The sequence below is a fragment of the Pipra filicauda genome, unplaced genomic scaffold (genome assembly GCF_003945595.2).
Source record: "Pipra filicauda isolate LSUMZ 115617 unplaced genomic scaffold, ASM394559v2 scaffold38_size3968069_pilon, whole genome shotgun sequence".
Classification (NCBI taxonomy): domain Eukaryota; kingdom Metazoa; phylum Chordata; class Aves; order Passeriformes; family Pipridae; genus Pipra; species Pipra filicauda.
This window is the reverse complement of record NW_024104520.1, coordinates 1,161,406-1,184,883: the sequence shown is the minus strand read 5'-3', so window position 1 is coordinate 1,184,883 and position 23,478 is coordinate 1,161,406. Positions and strand designations below refer to the sequence as shown.

The 23,478-nt window shown below is 36.3% G+C and overlaps 2 protein-coding genes across 4 annotated transcripts in view; one reads left to right on the top strand and one right to left on the bottom strand.

Moving 5' to 3' along the window:
- The window catches only part of WDR19 (WD repeat domain 19), a 42,739-nt gene extending 21,063 nt beyond the window's left edge, over positions 1-21,676 (top strand). The window contains exons 21-37 of one of the 2 annotated variants that reach the window (XM_027746788.2): positions 525-582; positions 1,492-1,638; positions 1,750-1,832; positions 2,667-2,750; positions 3,841-3,987; positions 4,436-4,560; positions 6,221-6,333; positions 7,169-7,237; positions 7,595-7,672; positions 12,833-12,929; positions 14,997-15,121; positions 15,779-15,860; positions 16,505-16,655; positions 17,932-18,055; positions 19,836-19,912; positions 20,581-20,701; positions 21,506-21,676. In XM_027746788.2, the coding sequence (XP_027602589.1) occupies positions 525-582; positions 1,492-1,638; positions 1,750-1,832; positions 2,667-2,750; positions 3,841-3,987; positions 4,436-4,560; positions 6,221-6,333; positions 7,169-7,237; positions 7,595-7,672; positions 12,833-12,929; positions 14,997-15,121; positions 15,779-15,860; positions 16,505-16,655; positions 17,932-18,055; positions 19,836-19,912; positions 20,581-20,695 (1,675 nt within the window). In that variant the 3' untranslated portion in view covers positions 20,696-20,701; positions 21,506-21,676. Of the gene's footprint in view, positions 1-524; positions 583-1,491; positions 1,639-1,749; positions 1,833-2,666; positions 2,751-3,840; positions 3,988-4,435; positions 4,561-6,220; positions 6,334-7,168; positions 7,238-7,594; positions 7,673-12,832; positions 12,930-14,996; positions 15,122-15,778; positions 15,861-16,504; positions 16,656-17,931; positions 18,056-19,835; positions 19,913-20,580 lie in introns of both variants that reach the window. The other variant, XM_039384989.1, reaches the window with a different exon arrangement.
- Positions 21,677-22,020: 344 nt separating this feature from the next.
- Positions 22,021-23,478, bottom strand: part of RFC1 (replication factor C subunit 1) — a 33,575-nt gene continuing 32,117 nt past the window's right edge. For both annotated transcript variants that reach the window (XM_027746789.2, XM_039384990.1), the window contains exons 24-25: positions 23,126-23,317; positions 22,021-22,570 (exon numbers count right to left, since the gene is read on the bottom strand). In XM_027746789.2, the coding sequence (XP_027602590.2) occupies positions 22,469-22,570; positions 23,126-23,317 (294 nt within the window). In that variant the 3' untranslated portion in view covers positions 22,021-22,468. The remainder of the gene's footprint in view (positions 22,571-23,125; positions 23,318-23,478) is intronic.

Sequence of the window (23,478 nt, the reverse complement as noted above, 5' to 3'; positions counted from 1 at the left end):
ATCTAAACCAGAAGGAAAAAGCCTTACCTGTTAATAGTTTTCAGACAGTTCGTTCCCTCTGGCAGTGCCCCTGGCACTGAGAGAAGACACTTGGTCACAGAAAGGAGGGAATGGAGGCAATGCAACCGTCTGTAACTTGTGTTCTGAATATATTCCAGGAAAAAAAAATCACCTTTGTTTTTATGTTGCAAAATTTCTAAATAATTTAATAGGTTAGTTTCATTTTTCTTCCAGAAAAATGTGGAAGAAGAGATGAGACTATTGAGGTGTATTGTGCAGATAGATTCTTTGCCTGTCTTTCAAGAGAGATTTATTGGTCTCAGTACAGTGGAATTGAGAGATGGAATGCTTCTTTGACTAAGAGCTTGATAAAGTCCACAGGAAGTGTCATGTGTAACTGTCACATCCTTCTGTGGAGTCATTATGTCTAAAGCAAGATAAATATGCCTAATCTGTGTAGAAGGAAGGTAACCATCTCTTCCTGTTAAAAATATTCTTCTGTATAACTTCCAGTTTTCTTTTAGGGGTGATTATGTTAATGCTCTGGCACATTATGAGAAGGGGATCACTGGAAACAATAAGGTAATTCCTTTTCTAGTAATTATAGCATTATACAGTCATAGTATACATTAAGTTGTCATATTTCAGACTCATTTCGATTCCAATTTTTTTTAAATTCAGCTCTAAATCTTTATGCCTATTCCTTTCAGCATTGTAGTCAGTACTTCTCTTATTTTTAATATACAGAACGATGCTTTCTCTGGGTATACAGTGGTTTTGCCATTGTATTAACATGGCATAACTAAACTTAGGTTTTTATAATTTGAACAGTTTCATAATAATGTACAAATGTCAGAGAAAATATTGGTGGGATTTTCCTTATTATATCAAAAGTCCTAATTATTCCTTTTGTCTTTTACGGGATTGTTATCTATATAAAGACAAACAAGTATTGTGTTAGAAAATAAACATATTCGGTAGATCCTCCCTTATTTTGGCATTATTTCCCTTAATATTTACAAAATGTCTATTGCGAAGCAGCTTAAATGATAATAGGGGATCATAACAGGGAAATGAAATCTCTGGATTCAAACCATTTGGCTTTATGAAACATCAGCAGCCTTACGACCTTTTAAAAAAAAAAAAGGAAATATCCTGCTTGTAGTTTCTCTTTTTTTCTACTGTTGGTTTTGGAGGAAAGAGGAAAGTAGCACTGAGCTGTCTGTAAAACAGTCTTCTCATGTATGCTTGGTCTGGACAGATCTCGTAAGCGCAATATGACAATTAAAGACAAACCTTAAGATGAAAACTAAGCTGAAGTCTTCTAAGTAAGTGAGAACTGCAGCTAGGCAAGAATTTTAAGACAAAATTGATTTTATTAAGTCCATGTTACATTTTGTTAGTTTGTTTCAATGCTTGGTTACTGTGGTTTTTGTGACCTGATATTTCTAATGTATTATCTATAGTTACTGCTTTTCATTTGATTGCCAGTACCAGGAACATGATGAAGCTTGCCTTGCTGGAGTGGCTCAAATGTCCATTCGAATGGGAGACATCCGTCGAGGGGTAAACCAGGCCATTAAACATCCCAGCAGGTCACTAAAAAGAGACTGTGGAGCTATCCTGGAGAATATGAAGGTACTCAAAATTTGAGTTACTAAAGTTAAGAGTGAATATGGGAATTCATTAAGCTATTTATTTATAATCTTAATTGAGAATTATTTTTTTTTATGATTTCCAATATTGTAGCAATTTTCAGAAGCTGCTCAGCTGTATGAAAAGGGACAATATTATGACAAGGCAGCATCAGTATACATCCGGTGTAAAAACTGGTAAGTACAGGTTTCAGGGAAACGTTCTATTTCAAAGGACTTGCTGTGGTACTTTTTGGAAAGGAGTGTTTCTCTGCGTGGCACAAATGCCTCGTTATTTATGTTTCATTGATTTTGATTTATGTTTCATTGATTCCCTCCCCCAAGTTTACAGGTTCTCTCAGAAGCTTATGTTGTTTTAAATATACTGTAAATGGGAGATAATCTTTTTTTCCTTTTTCTGTGTGTTATGCTTAAAGGTACCTGCAGTTCCAAGTCCTTTTTGGGTGCATGCATGTGCACACTGAATTTGGTAATTTTATTTGTGTATGTTACTTCATAAAATTTCTTCAGTTTTATAAAACACATAGCTGAGACTGAGTATTCACACAGTTGGAAATTATTCAAGTGGAGTCAGTATCATGAATAGCCAAAATTGCTGGCATTATGTTCAATACCTTTTAATTTTTTTTTAAGGTAATTTGATTGTGAAGTCTCCAGTGGAAAAGTACAATTTGCTGAGAGCTTTAAGGGCTTAATTCTTGCCTAATTACATTTTATGGACTCCTGAGATTAAGAATTGATTGGAGCAGAGTTCAGGAAGACCCTTCCTCTTTCGTATGAGTGCTCTAAAGATTATATTGGAATATTATGTTCATTTATTTGAAAAATTAAAATTCATTTCAAGTTCTTATATCTCTAAAGTGCAGCTTTTTGAGAATATCAAAGTGCCTTCAAAGCTTTACATGCATTGCGTTCAATAGTTTTTTAGCCTTTGTTTCAGTGTTGATGTAAATGTGACAGTTTTACTGGACAAAATTTAAAACCAAATATATTTATTAAATAACTTTCTAGGGCAAAGGTTGGTGAACTTCTTCCTCACGTTTCATCTCCAAAGATTCACCTACAATATGCAAAGGCCAAAGAAGCAGATGGCAGGTATTTTTGAATGCTCTTTTTTTTAGTATAAAACATGTTGGTTTATGGTTGTTGTTGTTGTTATTATTATACATTAGTCTTTTTGTAAAATAAAGTTAAACACAGACTGAAAATTTTGCATAGAATAGCTTTGTGAAAATGGATTCTAAAATACATAAACTTAAGTTGTTGTAGGAAGATTTGAAACATAAAGACCTTCCAGAGTATCGGAGGTGTATTTCTAATTGATTGTTTTCCTGTCAAAGCATTAATATATTTTTAACAAAAAACATTGAAGGTTTTAAAGTACTGCACCTTATGCAGTATTCCACTTAGCAGAGCGTTCAAGTTCAGTGAGTTTCTAATGACTTCTTACCTGTGGTTTTTAAAGGTCACTCAAAGGGAGAATAATCATGAAGGAATTTTTTTCATTCTAGAACCAAATTACTGTTACATCTTAATGGCTGCACTTGCAAAATGTTGAATAATGTGCAGTTACTAGCTGAAGTGAAGGCCCCAAATAGGTTATATTTAATCACAAAATGTAGTTTCTACTAGTCCTTACCTGTAAGTAAATGTGCTTCAGAATAATACTTTATAATATGAAACAGCACCAAAAATAAATGTTTGCATTAATAAGACTAGAAAATACTGTTTGTGTCAATTGAGTAGTGGGAGAATGACAAATTTTTTGATCTTTTCTACAAAACAGAAAAGAGGCTTTATTTTTAAAATTGTAGAATTAGTGATCATGTTTGGTTTTTATTGTTCTCTCACTCCCAAGTGATTTCATATGGAACAGATGATGTTTGCTGATGGAACAGATGAACTGCTTTTAATATATACCAAAAGGGATGCTGGCAGAGTAGGTCAAAAATAGTGTTGTGGTAGACATTTTTCTGTTGCCTCTGCTTTTTGTTCTCCCAAGGGAAAATTAAATAGAGACCAAAAAAGCCATTGTAAATGCAGAACAAAGCTATTACATGCAAACTGAAAGGAAGGTGTCACAGAGTAATCTTGCAGAAATAAAATACTGTATGCTTCTTTCACACTGTATTATAAAGAGTTATTTAAAAGTTAGAAAAACTGATATGGAACCATTATTTTGCAGGTACAAGGAAGCTGTGATAGCTTATGAACAAGCAAAACAGTGGGATAGTGTAATTCGACTATATTTGGATCACCTTAATAATCCTGAAAAGGCTGTTAATATTGTGAGGGAAACACAGTCTCTTGAAGGAGCAAAGATGGTGGCCAGGTAACAATCATATTATGCAGGTTAAAAAAAAAAGGGTGAAAGAGGCCATACCTATGGGAATTTTGTGAGGCTTGCTAAAATGTTAGGCTATGGTTATTGGTACTTGGCCAGACTATATATTTCAGTGCATTGATTTGAGTTCTCTAAGATTTGGACAGCTAAACGGGTACTGTTTTTTTTTTCTTAACTTTCCAATTAAAATTATATTAACCTGAAGCAATAAGTTTAAACAGTAATAAAAACTGACATATGGTATTATTTATACTAAAGTAGTTTTAGTAACCTAGTTAAAACAATTAAGGTCTAAACAATCTAATAAAAATCAAGATACAAAATTAATTAGAAATGTATCATATTTGTATGCCACAAAATATACCATATTCCTAAAACATTTGGTGTGTTCATTATGCTAATTAGTACTAAGGTGTTAATTTGTTATTCTGATTAGATTCTTTCTGCAGCTTGGTGACTATGGTTCTGCCATCCAGTTCCTGGTCATGTCCAAGTGTAATAATGAAGCTTTCACATTAGCTCAACAACACAACAAAATGGAGATTTATGCTGATATCATCAGTGAGTGTTCCGGGTTCATATTTTGCTTGCATTATGTTTTGCTGTTCTTTTAATTGATTTGAACCAATTAGAAATCATAAGTCAAGGGATGTGACGATTTGTTTCCCAGCCTTTTCCATTTCCAGTCATCATGGCCAGATTTGACAACCGGTGTACTTCAGTCTTAGAAACCAGAATTTCCTTTCAACTTAGGTACCTCCCTTGGTCTTCAGTCTGGGTTGTTTTCAAATCTTGCTTGTGCTACAGCCTTTTTTTGTTTATCCATAGAGGTAAAACATTTGTCTTGACTATTGTGTCCTTTGAGGAATCCCTTTCTTTGACCTTGATACAAAACTGGGCATTTTAGTGGTGCATTTCTTGATTTTTGTCCCCTTTCCCTTTTCTCATGGTTCTAGCTCTTTTCCTACTTGTATATGTCACTTCTCTTTCCTTTTTTTCCTTTTAAGGCCCTTCATGGCCTCCTCTTGTCTCAGTGACAGGCAAAAAGGAGACTTTACTGAGAAGCTGACTTTTATCTCAGGCCATCAAGTCAGTCAGTGTCCAGCTTGTCAATTTGCACTAAATTTTATGGGTTTCATCTGTCTCAGGCACCATTCTTTGTGGAAACACTCCCACATATGTATCTACCAAATTATCTCATATTTTCAATTAATCTCTTCCTTTAAAAAATGAATTCTTGGTTTGAAGATTATAAAAACTTGGCAGCAGCCAGCTTGGCAGCTGCTTGTCAAGGTGGCCACTATTTTTCTGCTGTTCATATGCTTTTGTCTTTCTCTCACGTCCAAAATAGGATGTCTCAAATTGTAACCTAAATGGGTAGAAAAAGGGTTTAAAACTAACTTTGGGGTAGTGGCTGTCTTTGTTTTACATGTGTACAGTATAATGGAGTCTTGGTTAGAAGATTTAGGTAGTATTATTCCCTGCAACCATATGGTTACATTGGTCCTAAAAGTCTTGCTTTGTGCAATACAAATATTCTTCCCTCTTCTTAAACTGTGAAAGCAATTCAGGCGATAATCTCATAGTCACTTGCTCTGTTTTACTGTTGCCAAGACATGATGGAAAAATTCATTATTAGATCATAGTTATGCCATTTTATTATGTCATTTTATTATAACTTTTTACTAGAGCAGGTAGTGACAGGACAAGGGGGTATGGTTTTAAGCTGAAAGAGAATAGGTTTAGATCAGATATTAGGGAAAATTTCTTTACTTTGAGGGTGGTGAGGCACTGGAACAGGCTGCCCAGAGAGGCTGTGGATGGCCTATCCCTGGAAGTGTTCAAGGCCAGGTTGGATGGGGTTCTGAGCAACCCGGTCTAATTGACAGTGTCCCTGCCCATTGCAGGGAGTTCAAACTAGATGATCTTTAAGATCCCTCTCAACCCAAATCATTCTAGGTCTTTATGAAAAACAGAAATCCCATCATGATGTAAAACCTGGGAAAACAATTATTTCACTGCATTATTAGCTCCTGATTTCTGACGTTTAGTCTGATTAAATAGGAAGAAATGTGTAGGACATAATTTGAGTCTGTCTGGCTTTGGTTTTCTTTGAATGTCAGTAGGAAAAAAAAAGTAGAATAGGAGTTTGTTCCTTCACTAGGGCCTTTATCTTACTTAATAAGAATACCCTGCTATTACTGTGATCTCTCTGTTGCAGGTTCTGAAAGTACTAGCAATGAAGATTATCAGAGCATTGCACTATATTTTGAAGCAGAAAAGAAACATTTTCAGGCGGGAAAATTTTTCTTGCTGTGTGGTCAATATGGACGGGTCAGTACTTAAAGAATAAAATAGTGGAAGTTAAATGTTCATAGAAACTGTTCAAAATACAATACTTTAAAATCAGAAAAGTTCATAGTAAATTTTAAATGCCTTAACTGATGACATACTGAAATTTTTTAAAGTGTAAAATCCATAAGCAAACTATTTATATTTACAATTATCTAGATTGTATTCTGTGAATTATACACTGCTATGCACATAACCTTTTCATAGCAGTAGAAGCTCCAGGTAGATCAGTGATATACTATTGTCAGCATATCTCAAAATGATCCACAGCAGTAGAATTTATTTGCATTTTATTGCTTGGACCAGCAGAGACTTGGTTGCCAAGTAATTAATTCATTTAACACTATAGCATTCCTTAACTGAAAGCTTTTTTTTTTAAAAGAAATTATGTTAATTGCAGTTTGTTGATTGACATACATCCTTTTGATCAGGTACAAATCAATGAACTGATGCTTATTAAACATTTGGCTTTTGCATATTGAATACATACCAAAAAAATATGATTTATTTTTGCAAATTACAGCCACTGTAGGTGACAGCTCCTTCAACTGGCGTGTAGGGGGGTCCAGTGCACATTAATCTTTACTTTCTTCTCACCATATTGCTGTGAACATCTTTCACAGTTGGTGAAGCTGTACACCAGAATTTGGCAAAGACTCAACTGTTTCTTGCAGGAGTATCTGTAAGAGCAGCTGCTACTTCTGTAGTGGAGATAAGCATTTAGTTTGCTACTTGTCTGTCAAAATGAAGAGATAAAAATTAGTGAAAAGCTAATTTCATGTGTCTCAGTTTTAACTTTTCTTCTGTATCATTTTAGGCATTAAGGCACTTTATGAAAAGTCCAAGCACAGAGGATAACTTGGCTATAGAAATGGCAATTGAAACAGTAAGCAACTTTGATAAAACAAAAATTCTTCATCTCTTCAAGAAGTTTACCTTTAGTATTGTGGCATTTGCCTAGTATCAGTGTGTGTATTTGAACAGAATACAAATAGAAGGAAAACTGTATCAGTAAAGATGATATCTAAACATATCTAAAAATCCCAACATAACACATTATAAAATAAATATGAACTACTCCATGTCAAAACTGATGAACCAAAGAATCATCTGCCTCGAACACACAGAACTAAAAAAATTAATGTTCTAAATCTATCTAGTTTCAGTGTCTTACGGAAAACCTCCTTATGAATAAGTTATTTTTCCTTCTTCTGTCATGATTTCTTCTGTCTTTATTTAACAGGTGGGACGGGCAAAAGATGAAGCCCTAACAAATCAGCTGATTGACTATCTTATGGGAGAGAGTGATGGCATGCCCCAGGTATTGTATTTTTATCAGTGTTGTTGTGTCACATTGCTGTGCTACAAGGTATTTTGACCTTACGTTGTCCTAAAATTTTTGGTAGACACAGACTGTGCTTTAGCTTGGTTTCATTAAGGAGCAAGACGTGGATGATCACTTTGCAAGTCATTCACCCAGTAACTTCAGTTTCAGAAATAGAGAAAGGAAGTAACTATCTTAGATAGTTCAGTCATCTTTATGAAAACAGGTAGTGGGACAGAGGCAGTCCAAATTAATGCTCCTGCTGAGGGTAAGAGACAAAACTTAGCTGTTTGTTCATGCTGGTTTGCCAGCTGGCTGTTGCCTTTCCCAGATGGACAGACAGCATGCGTATGTCTGGAGACCAGCTACAGCACTGATCTCTTCCTGTGGTATGAGAATTGGTTGAACTGTTGCAGTGGAACAAAATAAGGTACTAAATAGGAGATGAAGGTCAAAAACCTGAAGTTGGCCAGGCTACATTAGTTCTTGTGTTCACACATAAGGCAGAAAAGGTTGTTGGACAGATTTTCAAAATTAGCAGCTTCCTGTTGATTTCCGAAGTGATTAATGACCATGTATTCACAAGCTTAGCCAAAAGCAACTCCAAAATAGTCTTCCTTTTTGGATTTCTTATTATGTAGAAGTATTTAGTTTAAAGGTTGAATTGATTATTCATAGAGTCAGTTTCATCTCCAGATACAGGCTGTACTTCTGTAAACTAAAGCACAGAGTTTCTGCTCTAGGCTGAAGAGTAAAATTACATCTCTAATTTATTATAGAAAATTAGAAAAAACAAGAGGCATATTTGAAGATTTTTGGTGACAGACCTTCCTAAATTTTATTAATAATAGAATAAAGTACTGTACTGATTTTTATGTTTTCACTCATTATTGTTACAGAAAATCTTCTTTGGACACTTAGAAATTTACATTCTTTTTCTTTTATACTGTTTATGAGATGAGGTATGAGGTGCTCAGTGCTATGAGACTTTTAATTTCATGAGATCAATTAATAAAATTTAGGAAGAACCATTACCCTTTCTTCCAGGTTCCTGCTCCTTTGTTAAAAGCGATTAATTCACTGGGTAATAAAAGACTTTTGACAGACTGGTAGATTGTTTCATCTTTTTCTCTTGTATATACAGATTTGGGAGTTAGAAGATACTTGTTGACAGATTTTTGTATATTAGCTGCCAATGCCATAGCTTTGGTAATAAAGGAAGGGGATAATTCACAAGCTAAGCAAAACATAGATTAGGTCTATGCTGTATCTACAATACAAGAAATATATTTTGACCTTCTTATGTTAGCATGGTTGGTTTTTTCCAGTACAGATTAAAAATGGCCACTGTAAAAATGTTAGACACCAGAAAATCAGCATTTGAGCTTAAGATAAGCTCTTTTACAGTGTGACTGCTGAAGGGTTATCTGGTTTCTCTGAGTTTGAGCTGTAGAAAAAGTCTTCCCAGTCCATTTTTGGCTTTGATGATAATAGAACTTGTAGTACATTCAGTCATATTTGAGCTTGAGTTCATGGAACTAAGTGGCTGAACCACTTGAAGTTTTACTGCCTGTTACAGCAGAGCTGAAATGTGAGCTAAGTGGTGTGGCACCCATGTGTTTCTACTGTGAAAGAGAGATGTCAGGTGAGGATATTGCTGTCTGCAGTCAATTGCTTAGTCAAGAAATTTAGTGTCTCATACAAACTCGTGGTAAATATAGTCATGTGCAAAATTATGTATATGGAAGAATAAGTTATGCCTTACTGAGGGGAATAAGATTTGATAACAATGGAGATGCCATGTTCTTGATGCAGTAAGTTATTTGACCCCTAATATTACAACTCTCGTTTGTGATTCTGTTGGGAAACTGGAAATTCTCCTTTCTCTCTGTATGGTGCCTAGAGATCAAGAGTTTGATATTTTAGACTTTTAGAGACACTGAGTAGTTGATGGCCAAGCAGACTTGGCTTTTATAAAATAAAATAAAACCAAAACAAACCTCTAGCTCTTTATTATTTATCTCTTATTTTTACCTGTAATATGAAATATAAACATTAAAAAAATTATGAGAGAAGCAAAACATAGCAAAGCAGATAGAATTCAACTGCAAGAGCCCAAGGAGAATTAAGCTGTTGGAGACGTTGGATGAAAAATCTATGCAGTATCAGTGTAAGCAAGACTAATTTCATATTTATGCTGGAAGTTGGGTGGACAGAAACTGTAGCATTCAGTCTCTTCCCAAAACAGCAGCGTGTTCAGAGAAGTATATGGGATTGGGTAAGGGAAGTGAGCTACAGTATGATCTTCATAGTGAAAAGGTTCTAAAGATTTTAGAAAACACTTAGGAATTTTGTGCAGAATGCCATAAATGCCATATTTAGCATTGTTTTGAACTTGAATGCAGAGCATTCTTTTCCTTGTTTAAAAGCTCTTTCTTGTTCTTCTGAATGCTTTAATCCAATCTACCATAGTCTCTCTCAGTGAGTAACAAAATTTTACTTCATCAAATTGTAAATATTTATTGCAAAAATTACTTTAAAAAACAATCTTTATTATGCTATGGAGACTGGTTTTGAACTTATCAAGCAAGTGGAGTTCTTTTTAGACAATAGCAGCTTCTTTGTGGTGGCATTTTTGTAAAGCTGAAAGAGTGAACTTAAAAGTAGCCATGCAGCAGAAACTTGCTAATCATTTCAAACATTGATCTTCAAACCAGATCATCACTCACAGCAGACTAATTGCTTTAAATCTTCTACAGCCAAAGTTATGTGGCATTTTAATTATATATTGATAATAATCAATATTATTATGCTCACCACTATTTTGATACGTTATTATCTGACTAATTACAAACTATTTCTTAGATACATTACTTTGCCAACTATTGTAATTGTTAACTTTAACATGTAAAGATTTGTAATTTGTCATGTGTCGTCTTTCAGAGAGTGTTAACTAGCAAGGTTCTGCTGTTTTCTGTGTGCATATTTTCTGAGTACATGTGTTCTAAAAAGGAAAATTGAATTACAATTGCGGCTATCCAATATTAAGATCAGTTAGATTGCAATAATAAATTTTTCTAAAGACCTTAGAAAATGTATTGTCAGTAGAAAATTCTTTCCTGCATTTTTAGCTTTTAAACTTACTGATTTTAGAGGTAAGAATATAAAAGTAAAACATTAGACTAATTTTCCATAAATACCTATTTTTTTTCCTATGTGTGGCTGCCATGTAAGTAATTTAAATATATTATTTAAGTAAAATATAATTAGGGACATGGCAAATACCATGTAAGGCCGCCTGTCCACGTTGGGACAGAATTCTCTCTTGCTACAACAGGAGAAAAAGCAGAAGCAGCCTGGATGGGAAAGTAGTGTAGCCTTCTGCTATCATCAGTGGAATGGCCATCTGTGGTCATTAGGTGGTGTCAGAAGTTGAGAAGAATTACATCATAAATAATTTTTGGTTTACCCCACTCAGGGAATAGCAGTTTTCCTTTTTAAGGCAGTTTACAGTGCATAAATAATATCTGGTAATGTAAGTAGCTGTGGTTACTTTATTATCCAGATAACTATTTCATTATTGTTTAATTACAGTTCTTAAGATGTTTGACCTCTTGATCATGTGTTACTTAAAATTCTACTCCATCATTAGTTTAACAGTAATTACTTTTGGTCGCTTAATGTTTTCCCTTATATTGCAGGTTAAAAAGCAGAATTTATCTTCCATTTTTTCTTTCTGTATGCCAGTCTTTCTCTCTTGCTTTTATTTCTGTGATTTTTTTGTCTTTTTTTCTTTGCTTCTCAAGTATCAAGTTAATCTTTGCATTCATCTTCTCTATAAGGAAATGTCTTTATATCTTCATATTTCTGTTTCTTTGAAGTTCTGCTTTTTTTGTTCTGACACTTACATACAAAACCCACATAGTATTCCAGAGAACAGCACAATGCTGATTAATACAATTCTTTTTATATAAATTTTTATACCATTTTAACATAGAATACACATTGTAAATGTTTGGATTTACTATTAATATGCAGAATTAGTTGATTTGGATTTTTTTGCTAAACTGTCTGTAAAGCTACCAGTGTCAGTTTTTGTGATTTGTACATTCATGTTGGAAACATACCACTATATGCAATATTTCAGCTTAATTTAATCCTGTTTTACTAGTTAAAAGATTATAATGTACAGACTTTTTTAGTTGATCCAATTTTAGAAATCACTAAAGATATGCTAAAGATATAAAATAGTGACATTAGCCCAGGTTTTTTTTCATTTAGTAATTCCTTTTCAACATAAGCAAGGTCATTTTATTTTGTATTTTAGCTGTATTTTTATGAATTACCTCTTTTGAGGATTTTCTAAAAATCCTTATGAAAAACCCAATTCTCCTTTCTCCTGTTAATTTTTTTTTAACTAGAAATTTGAGTAGACATTACAAAAAGAGAACTCATGTTTGTTTTCTACAATACTACCACCTTTTTAGTTTTGTTTTAAAATTATTTCACTAATTTGCTTGCTGTTGGATTGACAGTTTTTGGGCAAACCCTTTGCTCCGCTTGCCAGTCTTGAATAAAATAATCCATCAAAATACATGGTATAGCAAATTATAAATTTTATGGTTTTTGTTAGCTGATTCTTCCCTGGTTTTCATTTTTTTAGCTGTCTTGGATACTTACTGTCTGGTCCCAGAGCAATACATTCTTTAATGGCTAGACTTTGTCATCCTTATCCTCACTAAGCTGTGTCTGCATCTAGATCCATAAGGCAGTTTAAACATTTCTAGCAAGATTTCTGTTTCTAAAAGGAGTCCTTTGGTTCTTTTCTGACACCATAACTGCCCATACATCTGAAGCTGTTAGGTTTCCACCTGTAAAACTCTCCATGTGCCTGTGGTCTGTGGCTTTCTGCATCCATATGGACAGGGCTTGGCAATAACCTGCCAGGACTCCCTGAGGGTCCTCAGCGTGGGTGTTTGTGAGTGTAGTGACAGCCAAGCCTTGCAGGTGAATGTGGCAAAGCTGAACCATGTTGATACAAAGAGCTCCTCACGAAACAAGCCAACTTGTCTGCTTTCTTTAGAGAATGGTGGGATGAGCAAGTAAAGAAAGCAGTACAGCAGTATATATTAATTGCTTTTGTATGATTTCATTAAGGATGCCAAGTACCTGTTCCGCTTATACATGGCACTGAAGCAGTACCGAGAAGCTGCCAGAACTGCTATAATAATTGCCAGGGAGGAGCAGTGTTCAGGTAAGTCGGTTTTCCCTGATGTGACAGCATCTCTGATGCTGCCTCCTCAGACACCCTGCCCAGAGTACTGTTATTTATGTAGGATTATAGGTATCTGTGTATCCCAGATCATAGAATTGCAATTTCTACATGTAGTTTCTGACTTAGATACTGATCCTTTAGTCTTTGCACATGACTTTTTTCACTAGAAGATGTGCACAGGAGAAGATTTCTGTTGAAGGACCAGACACGTGCTTACATAAGCCTCGTTTTCCCCTGTAATGGGTAGCTGAAGTTAGAAATGGAAATAGAGAAAAATAATAAGAGACAGGGCTAAAAGCAAAATAGCTATCATCTCCATTATTCACTCTCCTCTGTAGCCCAGCAACAACCCTACCATAACACTGCTTGCTTTTCATTTCAATTATGTAAAAAAAAATCTATAAAGGCAAAATAGCAGCCTTGGGAACAGCCCAGGCAAATTAACATTTATGGGCTGCTCCTCAGCATTGGGCTAAGCAGTGGAAAAACCTCTCTGAAATCCTTGGCAAGCAAATCTCCCAATCCATCATAGTAGTGAATAATGCATTTGTGCTAATTACAGAAGCAGGAAATGAAACTGCTCAAAGGTTTAAATATTTACTAGCTTCTCTGAATCTGAAAACTTGTATCTAAAAGGCAATATCCCACAGTGTATTTCTTATTCCCTAATAGTACAGATGTGTTCTGCAACTGTGTAATAAGAAGCACAATATTTGTCTCATTAAAATCACCAATCTTGCAGTAACTGTTTCTTCTGGTGAGGCACAGTTTTAGATCATCCCCCTCTTCATCAGATTTCAGTGAGTTTGATTCTGAACTTAGCACCAAATATAGTTTGTTCTTTCCTTAAAACTCCATGTAACAATAATATTTAAGTCATATTGTTTGGTATTTTAGTCTGGGTATGCCATTTCATGTGCAATTTTCCTTGTTTTTATGGGATTAGCTCAGTTGGTTAGAGCATGGTGCTAATAACACCAAGGTTGTGGGTTTGATCCCCATTTGGGATCCAACTTAAGAGTTGGACTTGATCCTTGTGGGTCCCTTCCAACTCAGAATCTTCTGTGAAATCTGTGAAATCACATGATTGTAGGACTCATCATATTATTCTGAGAGCAAGTAACACAGCATGAAAAAATAATGTTGTTTTCCAGCAACTAATTCTGGAGTGCTATTTAGCTGCCTCACACAAATTCCACAATTTGATTCAACTGTTCTATTTGATTCAAATTGCTCTATAGAGTAAAAACATTTGGTGATAAAGAAATATAGAGAGACAAGGAAAAAGTTTGCTGAAATAACTGAATCTGAAATTTCCTTTAAATGCTTCCAGCTGCAAAGAGTATGTCTTCCTCAGACTCTAATAATGAAAAAAATCCCAAAATAACTGACCAACCAACCAACCCCCAAAACAAAACAAGAACAAACAACTAAGGATAGTCTAACCATACTAAACACTAGTTGTTTTCAGCTATGTCGATCATTTAATGGAATCCTGTGGTTTCTGAACAATCTTTGACAATAACCTTGCAGCAGTATAACCTAGGGAATTCAAACTTTAATCATCTCTCAACAGGTTTGGGGTTTGTTTGGTCGCAGAGGCAGGGAGTTGCCAAAGCAAATGGTCATGTAAAAGTATGTTAAACTAACATTTAAGCAATAGCTTTTGAATATCTGTCATTGAAGAACAAAAATAACACCTGTAACTGTTCTAAAAATACTTTTTCTCCCCTTTAATGTGGAAACAATGTACTGGAGACAGCATCTTCCACTTTTAAAGTTCATTATATTCAACTGTCATCTACATATGTATTTTGCTACTGTTTAGATTACTTCAAGTGTATTTTTTTTTTTACCTAACTCCCTGGCTGATATTGTTTAGGATACTGTGAAAAGCAGCTGCCTGTGGCTTTCCAAAGAAATTGCCATGCAACGGTTTTACTCTAAGAATCAACATAACTTCCTGTTCAGCTTCCCTTTATGCCAGAAGTAAATAAATTGTTATGAAATATTAAATTTACTGTTCATTGTTGTTTTTTTCTTAAGGAAACTACCGAAATGCACGTGATGTTCTCTTCAGTATGTATTCAGAGTTAAAAACCCAGAAGATTAAAATTTCTTCTGAGATGGCCACAAACCTTATGATTCTACACAGCTATATTTTAGTAAAGGTAAAGAATTGAGAAATTGAATTTATGCATAAGTTGCACAGTCTGTGATTTATTGAACTGTACATGTGGATGCTCTGTATCCATATAGAGCATCCATATACATGTTGTCATATAGATTGTATCACAGAATCCAAGTCCATGCTAACTGCAAGCTTCAGGAGGATAATCCGTGGTTGTTTCTGCCTCTTTGATTAGCTTTTTTTTTTTAAACACTGAATAATTCAAAATTACACATGGCTTCCTGTATTTCTTTTGCATGCATAATTTAAAATACTATGCTACAAGTACAACTGTTTGCTATTACTGTTGTTATTATCCGTAAGTAGATCACTGCTTTTTTGTAAATTAAATTAAGCAGGGGGCTCAAATGATTTCTAGTAGTTAACCCATGGATGCCCATCAAGATATCCATTCAGCCTGCAGCCAGCTTCTGGCCTCCCTCTCTACCAGCAGTGGGGCAAGAGCCTGCAAATAGCAGGCTGAAGGCCAGAAAGGCTGTTCTGGGAAAGAGCCACTGTGGAGTCTCTAGTGCAGCTCTGCTCAGTTTCATGGAAGAGCTGTGGATGCACAGCTCCCAGCAGGATGAATGCCAAGACCAGGCTGCAGGAATTACTCTCTAATGGCTGCAGTAAATTTGGTATGTTTGTTATGTTCCAGATTCACGTGAAACGTGGTGATCACATGAAGGGAGCACGTATGCTTATACGTGTCGCCAACAACATCAGCAAGTTCCCATCACGTAAGTGCTGACAGCGTAGGGGAGCATGCTGTGCTCCAGGGGGCAGTTCATTCATCAGCATTGTGTTACAAGGCTCATTCTCCTCCCGTGATGCTGTTGGCACACAGCAGAGTATAACTACACAGTGTGCTCTGCCACTGCCCACAGGAGAGCTCTTTGATATACAGCCTCCAGGATGGGATCGTCAGCAGCAGGTTAATCTGTCCTCGCCCACTGTAACTGCACTACTGAGCTGCCTGAACCAAACATAAAGTCTCAGGATGGTGTGTAATGAACTGATTGGTTCTGGGACTTCATGAAAGAAATTTAATTGATCTTCTTTTGAGAGTACTTCTTGGGTACATGAAAAATGTAGACTAAAATGTAGGCTTTAAACAGGGCAGACCAGATTTGGGAGAAATGGTTATAATCTGAACATTCCTGCTGCCATGGTGAGCTTCAGGAGTGCAGGGCAGTGAGAGGTGAAACTGTGGTTTTCTTGAATATGGTTACAGGAATGCCCCAAATTCTGCAACTGTTACCACAAGGAAGAAGAAAAATACTGTATTTTTTCATCAGTACCTTTTTAGCCATATTAGCTCAAAGGTTTTCAACATTAATATTGGTAAACAAATATTTGACATCATTTTTCCATTCTATTACAGACATTGTGCCAATTTTGACTTCAGCTGTAATTGAGTGTCACAGAGCAGGATTGAAAAACTCAGCCTTCAGTTTTGCTGCCATGTTGATGAGACCCGAGTATAGGAATAAAATAGATCCTAAATACAAAAAAAAAATTGAAACAATGGTCAGGTGAGTGGTGTTAATCAAATGTACACAACACAATACCAAGGCTTTATTTATAATGCTCTTTTTGCTCATAAAGCCTTTATCCTCACTTCATATTATTTTGCTGTCTCAAATTTGGAAGGCTAAGAACCATTTCCCACCCTTCTGTGAAAATTAAAGTATCTTCTATTCCCTTGGATGTGATAAACCTGAAATGCAGCGTGAATGTAAAATGCTTCCTCACGAGCAGTAACTTCTTCTGTCTTGTCCATAGAGATGCCAGTGCAGCCTTACAGGTTTAGTTAGTCTCTAGTTGAGAAGGTACAGCCAAATGATTAGCTACTAGGAGCAGCATTATGTGTGTTGTGATTTAGACTACTGACTAAATGGCTAAGATAAAAAAGAATGGGAGGGCAAATAAAGTATATGAATTCTTGACATTTTCTTCCTTATCTGAAGTTTTGATAGATGCTAGCCAATTTTTCTGCCAGAAGAGGAAGCATAGGTAATTGTATAAGAGCAGGACAAGCATATGTGATGCTTTTCTCATTTATTCTACTAGCCTCTAACCATTCTGAGACTCAGGGACTTGCTGAGCTCGTATGGGTGGTTTAGGTATTTATTCATTAAGTCTCTAAAGCTCTCCATGGACTTATCCAATGTCTCTGCTTGAAGCCAAGTAAATTTGTAGCAACAGGTGACTCGTATGACAAGAAGTTCCATTGTGTCAAGACTGGTCCCTAGCTGGTGTAAAGTGGTGCCTCGTAGTTTGCCTCGTAGTTGGAAGAGACATTAAGGTCACCTAAGAAATCTGAAAATAGTTCTCTCTCCTGCCCCTTCCCCCTTAACACAGGTGCCATGATGTCTGGAGCAGGCCCATCACTTTGACAGATGCTTGGACAAAGGCAATTACAAGCTGTATAGTCCCACCACAAAGCCAGAGTTTTTTCTGGTTACTCCAGTTCTTTGTGGTCCTGCCACAGAAAAACTCTTGAAATAGAGAAACCATATGTATAGACCTCGATTTTTGAAAGTTTTCAAAGTTTTAGGATCTGTTACAGCTTTTAAAAGGTGATAATTGTTTCTAATTAAATGGAAAATGACCTATTTCCAACTTTACATCATTGTGATGAAACTTGGGTGATAGTTAAAAGGAATGAGCAGATAGAATATAAAATAGCAGCTGGAAGCTTGCAACTAACTCAAAGGAAAAGCACTTGCTAAATATCAGTGGCATTGTAAAGCAGCTTTGTTCAAGTTCAAACAGCTTAAGGGTTTTATTCACACTTGTATCTTTTAGACACCGAGACACAACTGAGACAGAAGAGCCAACAACAGCCTGTCCCTACTGTGCGTTCCAGCTCCCGGAGTGCGAACTTTTGTGTCCTAGCTGTAAAAACAACCTCCCGTACTGCATTGCAACCGTGAGTGTCTGCCGTGCTTTCTGCACTGTGACAACGAAGGCAAAGCCTGTCTTCCCTTCTACAAATAAGTTTATCTGAATATCTTTGGTTTGCTAGTAGATCCAAGCTAGGTGTTTTTATGGTTTGTGCCTTTTTCTAATGTTACTAAATAATTAAAAAACGTTCTTGTTGTCTTTGACACTTTGTCATAGAGTGTCCTGAGTTGCCACCTACAAGTAGCAGGAACTTAAGGGTGACAGTAAAATCAGGAAGTCATTTTGGAACACTTCAGCTTCTTGAGAAGGCAGGTGGAGTACCAGGAATCCCCAGCACACATGCAGTTGGTGCACTTGGGAGAACAGACAGGACTGTGCTGCAGGCACCTTCCCAGTTCAGCCCTCTGCTCAGAGGCTCTAACAGCTGACAGAAGTACCCCTTTCCTTTTCCATGTACAGGAGCTTGTGGAGGGCACAGCTCTCCTCCCCTAAATTCCAGGCTGCCAAGACTTCAAATGAAAAAAAAAAAAATCATTAAAAAAACCCAAACCAAACAACACAACAAACCACAAAAAAAACCCCAAAAAGCCCAATAAAACTTCTAAAGTCTGTTTTGGGAAACGCCCAGAATGTAACAGCCGGAATGTAACAGAATTTTTAAGGATGTCTAAGGTTAAGTAATGGTTCAGCCAGTGACCTCAGCAGTTCTTAAATTTCTGATAAATAAGAAGTTTGTTTCAGGATACTTTGGAGTGTACTGAAAAGGTAGGGAGGGATACATTCCCAGGCAAAGTTACTGTATTGCTACTGGATAACACTTTATTTTTATTAAGTTCAAGTGAATTGTCATACTAGAATTACAGGAACAAAAGAGAACTTATTTGAACAGGAATCAAATGTTAGAGTTAACATTCTTTATTAAAACTAAAGAATTAAGTCTTACAAAAAAATTTATATCAATTATGTGATGTTTGGCTTTTTTTACTCTTGGTTTAGGAGAATAAGATGACGGGTATACTTTAGCAGTATTATCTTAAGGAAAAAACAAAGGATTTTAAATATTACTTTATGATCTAAACATAATGTGCATGTTAATGTATGTGCATCTTGGCTATATTTCATTTGCATCACAGGTATTTGTAACATCATTAAGAATGTGGCATTTTCAAATATCTAATGAGAGTCAGTACCAAGCAGTCTGCTGTTGCAAATCGTATTACAGCACAAATCTCGATGTAGTTCAAGTTGCTGCTGTGTTTTTATAGTATTGAAAAGGTAGATACAAATTCTTTCTATCAAAAGCAAATTAGTAAACTGTACCAAATAAGAGAAAAACATTTCTATGTAAAGAGGCAAATACCAGGCAGGCACTATGCTCACAAACTTGACAGTGTTGAATGGGCTCATGTGCTGCGGCTTTGGGGACATTTTTTGGTATGTCATACACAACACCAATAATCCCAGTGGATTTAGGTACAGCTCTGGATAGAGATGTACAGATAGCATTCTAGAATTACCAAACTAAAACTATTTTAAAAGTTGAATTTCAATACACTGTTAGATTTTTTTTTTTAAGAGGAAGAAAAATGATAGTGAAAACACTGCATCTCTTTGAGAGCTCCTTTTCTAGTTACAGAATTTACACAGTAATCAGACTACAGATAACACTATTACGGTTTGGGGTTTTTAATTCAAGATCTTAGAACTCAGCTGCTGAGATTTTTTCACAATAACAGGTACAAAAGTAGATGCCCACTGTACCAGGGCAGAACTGACCCTTAATTACTTGTGGTTTTTGTGTGCAGGGTCGACACATGGTACGTGATGACTGGACAGTTTGCCCACACTGTGACTTTCCTGCCCTCTATTCAGAATTCAAAAAGTAAGTTTGGGGTTTTTTTCTATTGCAGAATTCCAGTGTTTGTTCATATTTTAGCAGCAAATGGTTTCATTTGGTACTAAAAACATGTAACAGCTGGGTAAGAGGAATCCCCCTTACTCGGTAGTTGCACCTGCCATACTCACAGGACATTGCTTCAAAGTGGACCTAAAGCTACAATAAAGAATTGGGCCCGTGACACAGGGCTCCAACAGGGCTGCATTCAGTAGTGAAGATGGAGGGGGAGCTTGTGTAAGTTCTCAGCTCCTTCCAGGAAGAAGGCCTGATATGGGGGCAGGGCAGGAAACAGGCACAGCAGCAGTCACCAAAACAAACAAAATACACACAGAATTGGGTAATAATCATGTGTGAGAATGGGATTGGATAGCTCCATTCCAGTGTCAGGAACTGTGAAGCTGCTGAAACTTCATGTTTTAGCCCAAGCTCTTTTGTATATGTTTTAATTGCCAAATTCTGCTCACTCACTGCAACTAGCCTTCCTGGTGTGGTGTTAAAAACCAAACCAACCTTTGCTCCATGTAGATAGAAGCAGCTGTTGCTCTGTCCTGCACGTTACATAGCACAGATCAGAACTCTGCTCTAGGCTTTCTGCCTTGGGCCCAGCTTCCTTTCAAAAAGGAATTGACCAGTCACCCCTTCCTTTAAAACAGCATGTTACAGACTGAAAACGTGTGTCCCATGTGTTCTGAAAGGATTAACATTGTTGATCTTAAGAAAATAAATGATTGCACAGCGTACCTCAAACCAGAAGAAGGGGACCAATAAATTCAGGTATGTGCTAGTCTATAGTTTTTACTGAACAGGGCTCATTCTAGAGGACACTGGGAGTTTCTCCCAGCAAGGAATTGTGTTCAAGAATCTTAACTTACAGCCCCAGATAACTGAGGCCCAGCTCTATTTCCCATATTTGCCTCAGGCATGTAAACACCAGTAGGCTTTGCTACTGCAACTGACCTGGTCGTTAATTTGGGCTTTAACTCCATTTACTTCTATGAGCACATTAACATCTGCAAGATGTTCTGGTTTGGAACACCAGCTGTGCTTTAGCAGCACAGAGAACAGTTTGAAGATCTCAACATTATCCAGCCTCCTACAGATCCTCCAACAAGGGTTTAAAGTGCAGGGGGAGAGAGAGAGAGGTGCTAACTGGAAGGAGCAGATCTAAAATGCAGGTTACATGATCTGATCTTGTATATTTAACAGAATATATCCCAGGATAACAGCAACAAGTATTGGCTTGAAATACTCATATTTCAGAGAATGAGAGCACTGCTCTGTCTATACCACACAGACCCAAGACTTTGGTTTTCTTAAAGAAATGGTTAACTGAAAATGAGTTAACGAAGTTCCTTGTTAATTTTGACATTTGAAGGCAGATTTACTACTGCAACCACTTTACATAAAAACTCAGCAATAGTTCAGAGTAACGCACTTGTGCAAAGTTATATATACCACAATAAACTTCTTTTTGGGAGCTTTTAGTTGGTTTGGGTTTTTCCCTGATCTGAGAAAAGAAGTCTGCCATCACGATGTCTGTATCTCAAGATATGACTAACAACCTCTGTTTATTTTTAGAACTGCTTGTGTTGGCTGGCAAACAGCAAGAAAAGCTCTATCACAAGTTTTTCCCACAATGGTGTAATAACAACCATGCCACTTCTATTTTGTGATATCTGTAAATATTTAGCTTTTTATAAATTTTGTACTTTGTTTTATTGTAGTAATAAAACCGATAATTCCTACCAAGCAGAATTTGCATTTTATCTACACCAAAGACAAGCCATGGGGCAATCTCAGTTTTTCCTTTTTGCTGCTCACATAACAAACTCCCTACTATTCTCTTTTTCAGTATTACTTATGAATTGTTATGAGTACTTTTTATTAAACATTTCTTACTCTTTAAATATTCCTTTCTGGTTTTGATTAAAGATACCACTCAGGTTTTGGGACTAAATCCCTCACTAATTTCTGTGTCTCTAACTGAACAAAAGGGTAGTTTTAGGAAAAGAGGAACACCACATCCTATACCAGAAGGAAAGACAAAACCTTGGAAAAAGGGAGACAGAACACTCCACGAACTTAACCAAAGCTTTAAAAGAGTCCTGTGAAACATTTTATTGTAATTTTATATACTGCGTAATTTCTGTAATGTACAAATAGGCAATTTATGTTTGGAGTTTTTTGCATCGTATACTATTTACAAGACTTCACCACATAATGCCAGGGGATTTATTAAAAAAAAAAAAAAAAAGTAGCGAAGTCCTAGGAAGACTCAGCATAAATGCCAGGTAACTAAGCATCACGTTTTCAGCACGTTCACGCACCTGGTGTTTGTTGCACAAGGATATTTATAGTTTGTAACAATTACCACGTTAAGAGTAAGTACAGCAGGGCATCATATGAGAGTACAGGAGCTACAGCACCTCTATAAGAGGAGCATTTTCAATGCCCTGGTTCTACTTTCCCAGCTGCAGCACTGGATCTGTTTCATGTTCCTGCCAGAAATTAGGTAAGCAAAGCTGTATCCAAAGTAAGATTTTACTCCAAATGTCTCGTTTTCTCTTTTCTTTTCCCTTCTTTTTTTGTTGTTTCTTCGTTTTTCTCTCTTTTTGGCAGCCTGGAAGACTTCACCTTTTTTTGCTACAAACAGAATATACAAACAAACAATTTAAAATCCAGCTGCAACCTGACAATACCATAAGTTTAAAAAAAGGCAATCAGTGCTAAAGAAAGTCTCCTCTTTCTGTCCCCTTTCAGGTGTGAGGTTTTTAAATGCCATGGAGAGCACAGACTCTGCCCTAAGGGCTAACCACAGTTTCCCATTTGGTGATAGATACAAAGGGTATTACTAGGATTGTCATCTCTGATAACCACACACAAAGGCCTGGGGCTGCTCCTTGCCAATGGCACCATCCCCAACAACACCTAAAATATTACTAAGTTTTGGAATCGAATGCAGCAATCATGAGTTTACGGTGATGTCTCACTTTGGTCTAACATTCAAGCAGAAAACAATGGATGGAAATAACAGACTATTTCACACTACCACCAGTTAAAAATTTAGAAGTTGAGAGATGATATATCTATTACATTTTTTTCTTAATTCGTTTAGATAGTGTTACAACTCCCAGAAAGGTAACTAAAAACAAATAAAAAAGCCAGTGTGGTGGTTTAATACTGAGGAAACTAAATTACCTTAATCATTGCATCACTTTCAACAGTATCTTGCTCATCCTCATCAGACTGGGTCTCTTCCACATTCAAGTCTTCACTCAGTTCCAATGTTCCTGCAGATCCCGACTGCCTTTTAGATGCCTTGAAAGAGCTAAGTGAATATGGAGTCAGATGTGCCTCTTTGTTGTAGGCACGTGTGAAAGCTGCTTTGACCTGTCAGGTTGGAAGGAAGGAAACTGAGCATCAGCTTAGGAACTGTAGATTGTTAGCTAACCAGCTCTTAGCTAGAGATTCCACATAACCTTTCACTTGGAAAGACGTGACCAAAGATACGTAGAAAAGGACACTGTCTCAAAAGGACACAGAAAGCATCT